Consider the following 9,092-nt stretch of genomic DNA (forward strand, 5'->3'; position numbering starts at 1 on the left):
GCAAAACTGCAATCCAAATTGTAGCTTGCTACAGATCCCCTACCATGCCCCAGGATTCCCACTCCTCTTTTCTTGATGTACTGGAAAATATTAGGGTTCAACCAAACACCCTAATAATGGGTGACTTCAACTACCTCACCATTAACTGGGAAAACTACTCGTGTACCAACTCCTTAGCTCAATGCTTTTTGGAATTCATAAACTCCAGTGCCTGGGATCAACTTATTCACATCCCCAACATGGGCAACAATATCCTAAACCTAGTCATTACCAACATGAATGACTGGTGTTCCACACCTGAAGTCAACTCCTCATTCGTTCGATCCGACTATAAGCTAATCACCCTTGATATCCACATCCCACCCCCACCCCCCATTAAGGAAACCATGGTAAAAAATTTCTCCAAAGTCAGCTTCATGCTTTTTAAGACAGAAATGGTGAACTTAATGATACCCATGCAGATGGACAAACAGTTACAACTGCTGAATCCTACACAAATGCATTCTATAAGCACTTACACGAGTGCATGGATCGTGCTATCCCAAACAGAACCAAGATGCTATCCTCCAAAAAAAGGAAGCCAATCTGGTGGTCCCCTGCCATAAACAAATTGTACAACAGAAGGAAGAAACTGTTGCAAAAGAGAGAAAAATCCCATAAGTGGAGGAGCTCCCTGGTCAGCCTCAGTAAGAAGTTAAGATCCCTTTTAAGATCCTCCAAAGCTAGCTACGAAAACAAAATCACCACTAATTCTAAGAATAACCATAAAGCATTCTATAGCTATGTCAAGAAACTCGATGGCAACACCCAGATCTGCTCTGAGTTACAGCACAACTGCATGAAAATTACAGAACCAACTGATATTGCCAACATCCTGGCAGATAGGTTCAGTGCTAACTTTACACTCCCTCACCCCCTAAAGGGCCCATATCTATACAGGATGAATGCAGAGTCCCTGTAATCACAACTACGCAGGTAAAAGCTGCACTCTCTAAAGCCAGAAATACAGCATCCATGGGACCGGACAACATCCCAGGCTGCATTTTACATGAACTTCAGAACGAACTGGCTCCCCACTTAAGCACCATGTTCAATAATAGCCTCGCATCAGGCTTTGTGCCCACTGAATGGTGCACAGCAACATTTATCCCACTCCATAAAGGGGGAGCCACCACTGATCCCGGGAACAATAGACCTATTAGCCTGATGAGCCAGGTCTGCAAGGCCATGAAACATATCATCATGGAACTCATAAACAAAGACATTGGTAACCTCCAAACCCTGGAACCCACCCAGTTCGGGCTTGTGAAAGGCAGATCATGCCTCCTGAACCTGATCGACTTCTTTGAGGCAGTCACCAAAGCTGTAGATGAGGGTAAGGTGGTTCACACAGCCTATCTTGACATCGCAAAGGCTTTCGACACCATCCCGCATTCAGGAATTATAGCTAAACTCACTAAACTAGGTGTACATCCCTACATCACAAGATGGGTTGCCAACTGACCCACTGACAAAACCCACACTGTAAAAGTTGCAGACTCCAAATCTGACCTCAAAGCAGTGACAAGTAGAGTACCACAGGGTTCCTTCCTTGGACCTCTCCTGTTTGGTATCTACTTCTCTGAAGTACAGGCTAACACAGAAGGCCTCTGGCTAACAAAGTTCGCAGATGACTGCAAACTAGGAGCAATAGTCAAGTCCCCAAATAATGTGGACATCCTACAGGAGGGCCTCGCTGAGACAGATGCCTGGTGTCAGAGCCATGGCATCAAGCTCAATGCCAAAATGTGTAGTGTCATCCCCTTTGGTAAAAACTCTGTACACATGAACTATCACATAGGCAGCAATTTACTTAACACCGAATGTGTGATAAGACACCTTGGGACCCAGGTGGACAGAAGTCTCTCCTTTAATAGTCACATCACCACAGTAGTCAGGAGGTCCTTCTACATGGCACACCTCATCATAAAAAGGTTCTCATCCAGGAAAAAAGAGGTCTTTGTTCCCCTCTACTCGACACTCATTAGACCCATTATAGAGTACAATGCCCATTTTGGAATGTACCTCACAAGACATCTGCAGCAGCTGGAAAGGCCACAGAAGTACCTCACAAAGAGGATTACTGACCTCAAACAAATGCCCTACACTGACCACCTCAAAAAACTCCAGCTTTATTCTGAGCCTACTCCAAGGTGATCTCTGCCTAACATATAAAGCTATGTCAAACCCAGAGCTGTTGGACATGCTACACCTAAAGAAATCCCAATCCCTCCAAGCTACATGCTCAAGGGACCTAAACCTTGTCACCACAATAAACAGGACATGCTAGAGGGATAGATTCCTGTCCCAGAGACTTCCCATACTCTGGAACAGGCTACCCATCTATGTCAAGCAAAGTACTTCATTAGCACTCTTCAAGAAAAATCTTGATGAGTGGATGGGAAATAGGAAATACACCCCGAGGCTCGACAGTGGCACAGGAAAATAACTTTCTTGGGTGGTGTAAGCTAGGGAACTTTGTTGGCTAGGCTTACGTAGGCCCTTGGGCCGATAGCCTAGTACCTACCTATGAACCTATAAATGAGATCCTCTGCAAGGATTCTGTGAGTGTTAGTAGGGAACTGACAGCCCTGCATCCAGGTTTCTGTTTTGGAGAAGGCTAGATGGGTTTTTGCTAGGAGCTTGGAGGTGAAGAAGGCGGAGCAGATGATTGCTGGGTCATCTGCATATTGGATGATAGATGAGTCTGGGATGGATTGGTGAAAGTTGTTAATGAATAGGTTGAAAAGAAGAGGGCCAAGAACAGAACCTTGTGGGACACCTGTGGATGTGGGAAGAAAGGGGGAGTTTGAAGTTTTCCATTGGACAGCTTTTTGGTGCTCGGACAAGTAGCTGGAAAACCAGGTGATGGTGGTGGGAGAGAGCTGTAGGGTGGAGAGTTGGGATATAAGTAGAGTGTGTGAGATAGTAGCAAAGGCCTTTGACAGATTTAGGAATAGTGTGGATATGAGTTTGCCTGAATCACATTCGAGGTTTATGATTTCAAGAAAGGAAAGAAGGGCAGTCATGGTGCTGTGGCCAGGGAGGAAGCCATGTTTGGTAGGGGAGAGGAGATGGTTTAGTGTTAGGTATGCCATGAGTTGTGCTTGTATTGTTTTCTCTAGCATTTTAGAAAGAGGGGAAAGGATGGCAATAGGCCTAAAGTTGGTGGTATCAGTATTTTTGCCACTTTTGTGGATGAGGATGATGTAAGCATGGCACCAGATAGAAGGGGTGCATGATTCTTGTATGGATCTATTTATAAGAATAGAGATGAAATAGGCAATGCTGTGTGCAGATTGTTTGAGGAAGGTGGGTGGAAGGTTGTCAGGTGTATTGTGACAGGGATTGCATTTGAGGAGCAGTATTTTTATAGTGTTTGTGGTTATGGGTTTGAGGCAGAAGGATGTGAAGGAAGGTTGATGATTGGCATGGCGGTTGAGGCAGGAGGGGGTGGTGATGGAGGAGGGGGGTGGGAAGGAGCTGATAGTTTAGCTATGCATTTTATAAATAATGAGTTGAACTGGCTGGCTGTTTCAAGGTTGGAGAGGTTGGGGTCTGAGCAGGGGTTTTCTTTGTTGCCAGGACGCAGCATGGATGAGATGGAGTCCCAGAATTTTTTGGGATTTGTTGAGTGCAAGGACTGGAGTTTGGAGTACTGGGCTTTGTGGTCTTTAATTAGTTTTTTTTCAGAGTTTCATAGTTGCTTATACTCTAGGAGGGTGTTAGGGTTTTTATGTTTTTGATATTGTTTCCATTTTTGTCCCTTTGGTGCAAGGCTAATTTAGTATATTTTGCTAACCATGAGCAGGGATTGGTTTTGATGGGTTTGGTTTGGGGGGGGGGCTTGCTGATTGAGAAGGGTTAGGAATGAGTGGTTAAAGTAGGAAATGGCATCATCTAGAGGAAGGGTTTTTAGAGGCGACCAGTAGTATGCTTTAAGCATTCGGAAAAAGTTAGAGGGTTGAAAGAGGAGAGGTTGTGGGTTTGGATGTAGTGGTGTTATTTATGCAATGGAGATGGGAGACAGTCGGTGAAGGCTGGTAGGTGATCGCTGAGAGGATCAGGTAATGTTCCAGCTTTGGCGATAAGGTTTGAGTGAGTTGTTAGGATCCAGTCAATGGTGGTACCAGAGGTACCATCTTTATTTGGTCTGGTTGGAGATAGTGTTAGTTGGGATAAGTTGTACAGGCTGATTGTGTGAGACGGGGCTTCAGAGTTAATAGTATTCCAGTTGATATTGGTATCACCGGGTATATAGGTTTCATTTTTTTATATTGGAGGAGAACCAGTACAAGATGTTTTAAAGAAATTTGACATTATCACCAGGGGGAATATAGAGAGCAGCAATACATATAAACTTGTGGTTGTTTATTTTTAGTAAACCTATTATAATTTTAGCATTGGCAAAGGTTGGTATTTTATTGGAGTAGGGAGTTATGGTATGGGAGGCGGGCTAGATTATTGCTACTCCACCTTCGTTTTTGTGGACTCAGTCATTGCAAACAATTTGGAAACCTGGTGGTAGAATTCCGCTATCTTTTATAGAGGTTTTCGGCCAGGTTTCAGACATGGCAGTAATGTCAGGGTGGTTATGGGAGAGCCAGGCATGGAGGTTAGGGATTTTGTTTTTTAGCCTTTGTGCATTAAGTGTTGTAAAGTGAATGGACTTTGAGTCTGTGGGTTGAGTGGAGGGTTTGGTAAGATTGATGTTAGAGATGGGTCCGGGGTTGTAGATGTTGCTGGCTAGTGAGAGAAAGATGTGGTGGAGTAGAAGAGTGAGGCAGTTTGTTAGGAAAGGTAGCTTGGGTTGTGTGAGAGTAGTGATTTTCTGGTTCCACATTTAAGAGGGGAGTACAGGGGGGGTTGGGTTGGGAGCAGTTTTGGTTTGAAAAAAATAGATTGGGTTAGCAGTGGGTGGGGTTTGGCTTAGGATTATTGTGATTGGAGAGGTGTTAGGTGGGAGGAGTCAGGGGATGTATAAAAGTACAGGTAGTGGGGCTAGGTGAGATTTGGGGGTAGGGTAGGGAGCGAAGTGAGCCGGAAGGGTGAACAGAGCAGGTTACACCTTCAGGGAGGAGCAGCAGCCACCAAACAGAAAACAATTAGTGAGAAGGTTAACAACTACAGAAATAGAGTAGCCTATCGTTTTGGTTTGAATGTTACCTTTCTGTTTGTTTTAATTATTTATGCACCAATGGGTAGCTGCAGTTGACTGAAAAGTAGGAAAATAATGTAGTTATGCCAGGGGTTTTAGAAAGGGACATGCAGTAAGTGCACACTACTGAGGGATGCCCTTGGGCCAGACAGAAACAGAGTGTAGTCAGGCAGTGGTTTTTAGTATTTAAAGATGGCGCTGCAGCTCAGGGGAGGAATAAGTAAACTCTCAAGAGGAAGAGGGAGGAAATAGACAGGAATGACAGGGCTGGGAAGCTTACAATAAGATTATGTTAGGAGACCGAGAGAAGGTGGCGCTAAGAGCCAGGGCTCGGAGAAAGCTGTGAGAAAACAGGTTTGACAGGGTTAGGAAACTTACACTAGAATTATATTAGGAGATTAAGAAAAGTGGGGGGAGGCTATGGACCAGGACTTGGAGAAAGCTGTGAGAAGAGAAAAACAATCAACCAGCTAGCCCAGGTCAGTACCTAACCATGTCTGTTTATCTGTGTGAATTCAAAAGCAGATTTAGTAGAGCATCAGGGAAGTAGAATAAAAAATAAATGTAAAACTTTGGGAAACTGTATATATGTGTTACAATAAATGGGAGAATAAAATATAAGAATATAAAATAAATGCAAAGCTATGGAGAAATGCATATATTTGTTACAGTAAATGGGAGGAAAAAGTGGGTGGTCCAGTAGTGTGCACAGCAGAAGAATCAGTAGGGGTATCACAGAGAGAAGATTATAATAGACCTACACTGCTCACAGTCTGTTGATAAAAGTAGACCTTGCAGTGACTTTTACTGGTTTGCACGGGGTTCCGCTCTCCATGTTCTTGTATGCAGGCAGTTGCTTCAGGTTTTTTTTTGTTCTTGTTGGACCTTTTAATGTGTTTAAGGGAAGTTGCGCGTACTACTGAGGGATGCCCGTGGGATGGACAGAAACAGAGTGTAGTCAGGCAGAGGTTTTAGTATTTAAAGATGGCGCCACAGCTCAGGAGAGGAATAAGTAAACTTATCATGCCAAGAGCTATACTGCTTCTCAGGAAATTATGTGGAATATCGAGTATTACACCAATTCCACCATTGTTGTTAGTGACCCCTTCCCCCATTTTGACTTGTGGACGCACTTGCGCTCGCGCGCGCGTGTGTGTGTGTGTGTGTGTGTGTGTGTGTGTGTGTGTGTGTGTGTGTGTGTGTGTGTGTGTGTGTGTGTGTGTGTGTGTTTGTGTATGTGTGTGTGTGTGTTTGTGTATGTTTGTGTATGTGTGTGTGTGTGTGTGTGTGTGTGTGTGTGTGTGTGTGTGTGTGTGTGTGTGTGTTATTTTTAACACTCTGATATATTTACAAAATAATCTAGTATGAAAAATGAAGCATAGAAGATTTTCTGGAAAATAAATAATTTCATGTTTTGAAGAGTTAAACAGTGGTGGTCTTGCATGATCGAAGGGCTAAGAACCTGCATAGTTGAGAAATAATATATTTGCAAGATGGAAACATCACAAAAGCCCATTCAGTAAAGATAAAAGAAGAGTTTTTGAAAAAAAAACATATTTTTGTTTGTAGACAAAGTCCACCACCGCCATACAGAAGGCAATTTTTCCTGCACTCAAGTATTCTAACACCTGGGTCACCAAGCCATAGAGATGGGTGTTTGACAGACACCCATTTAGTCTTGTGGTTTTGACTGATTCTATTTCCGCCCTTGTATAATATGTGTAAAAACTGAGTACTTTCCTAGGAAATATCTAAACAGAGCTGCTCTTCTTAACAGTACTTAGGAAATGAGAGGTAAAGCCATGTCTTAAATGAAGTTCAAAGGACATTCATCCACACTGTCATTTGTTCAGCAGGGGTAAGGAGATTGTGTAGTCACAATATGTGTTAATTTGCCTAATGAATTATACAAGTTAACTCTTGAATACGATACAAACACAGCTACAGACATGAAAACTTACTCTGACTGTTTCTTGCAGAGTCTGCTGAGTGCAAGAAGTGCCCTGATGATCACTGGACAAATGCCAAACGTGATCGATGCCTCCCCAAAACTACAGACTTCCTCTCCTATCATGATCCTCTGGGTGGAACGATAGCTTTTGTCTCCATTTTCTTCTCACTGCTACCAGCTGCAGTCCTTATTATATTTATCAAGTACAGGGATACACCAATCATCAAAGCCAATAACCAGGAACTCAGTTGTGTGCTCCTAACGGGCCTTGTACTTTGCTTTCTTTGTTCCTTAATTTTCATTGGTCAGCCTGTGTCTATAACATGTGTGCTTCGACAGACCACTTTTGGTGTGATTTTTACACTTTGTGTTTCTTGTGTCTTAGCCAAAACTGTAATGGTGGTCATTGCCTTTAGAGCAACAAATCCAAACCATAATCTAAAAAAGTACATGGGACCAAATTTACCCAAAGTAATTGTCATTTTATTTACTTTTCTGCAAGTTATTATATGTGTCACATGGGTGACTAGTACCCCACCCACTGTAGAGTATGACATGAAGTCCCATGATAGGAAGGTTATAATTCAGTGTAATGAGGGTTCATCCACTGCATTTTGGTGCATGCTGGGATACATGGGTCTTCTCGCTACTGTAAGTTTGTTTGTAGCATTCTTGGCCAGAAAATTACCTGACAGCTTTAATGAAGCTAAATATATAACCTTTAGCATGGTGGTCTTTATTAGTGTCTGGCTTTCCTTCACTCCAGCATATTTAAGTACCAAAGGGAAGTACATGGTTGCTGTGGAAATATTTGCTATCTTGTCTTCCAGCGCTGGTTTACTAGCTTGCATATTTTTCCCCAAATGTTACATCATACTTCTCAGACCGCAAAGAAACATCAGAAGGGAATTAAAAGGAAAGAAATAATGACTTTCAATAAATGAAAGGAAATTATTACAATCCTGGTATTCCTTAAATTGACTGGTCAGTAATTCAGTTACAATAGCCTTTCTTCTGATACAATATCATTCAGAAAAAAAGGCCTGTGCAAATACTACTTGCATTTTTATGTTGATTTTGCCATAGAGTTTATCACCTTTTGAACTGTGAATGACATAAAACTGTTCTACATTTATTTATAGAACTTAGTTGATAAATAAAAAAAAATAAATGTGAATGCATTGATTTATCAAATGGACTCAAGTGAAATGGATGATTAATCAAAAACATTAATGAGACAGTGGCTACTGCCATTGGGAAAATCATAAACAGTCATTAAACTTTCTTTGTGGGCATTGTGTATATCTTTTGGGATAGTGGAATATTTCACTGTGAACATGTTTTCACAAACTGAAATTTGAACTGTACACATTCAGTAAAGTAGTTTTAATTGATGGATGAAGAAGCCATCTTTGGATAAAAGTGACTTACCCCTGCTGATGTTTGATCACTGTTAGTCACTGATCTGACATAGCAGGAACATTGTCACACAATGTATTATACTTGTTAAAAATCTTTGTAAAATGATTATTGGTATGGCTTATGCTTGCATGTGTACATGTGTGCACAGGGGGTAGAGGTTCAGTGTATCTAAGAGTAAAAAAGCCATAATTTCTTCCACTTTTCATCATTAGATAGCAGCATTGTACACAGTAAGGAACTATCTTTTGTAGTCTGAACAGGATGTTTGTGAAAGCAACTGATCACTGGCACAAAATACAAATTTAAAAGAGATGTTGACACTTAAAAATTCTCACAGCTCTCTCAATCATCTATGGTCTCCTGGACCATTACAAGTGTTTACATACAACAACACAGATGTGGTACATAAAGAAACAGGGAGGGGCCAAATCTTACCCATTGTGTAGACTAGCCATGGCAGCCTGTGATATGGCTTTGATGCACAATATCACGTTATAGGCATCTTACATACCATCAGAGAAA

The 9,092-nt window shown here is 42.0% G+C and overlaps 1 protein-coding gene across 1 annotated transcript in view; it reads left to right on the forward strand.

Annotated features, from left to right (window-relative positions):
- LOC122806088 (extracellular calcium-sensing receptor-like) overlaps positions 1-8,075 on the forward strand; it is a 450,647-nt gene extending 442,572 nt beyond the window's left edge. The window contains exon 6 of the mRNA XM_044076326.1: positions 7,177-8,075. Within this exon, the coding sequence (XP_043932261.1) occupies positions 7,177-8,075 (899 nt within the window). The remainder of the gene's footprint in view (positions 1-7,176) is intronic.
- The last annotated feature ends 1,017 nt before the right edge of the window (positions 8,076-9,092 follow it).

This window comes from Protopterus annectens, chromosome 7.part0 (genome assembly GCF_019279795.1).
Source record: "Protopterus annectens isolate FY-2018-M chromosome 7.part0, PAN1.0, whole genome shotgun sequence".
In the NCBI taxonomy this organism is placed as follows: Eukaryota; Metazoa; Chordata; order Ceratodontiformes; family Protopteridae; genus Protopterus; species Protopterus annectens.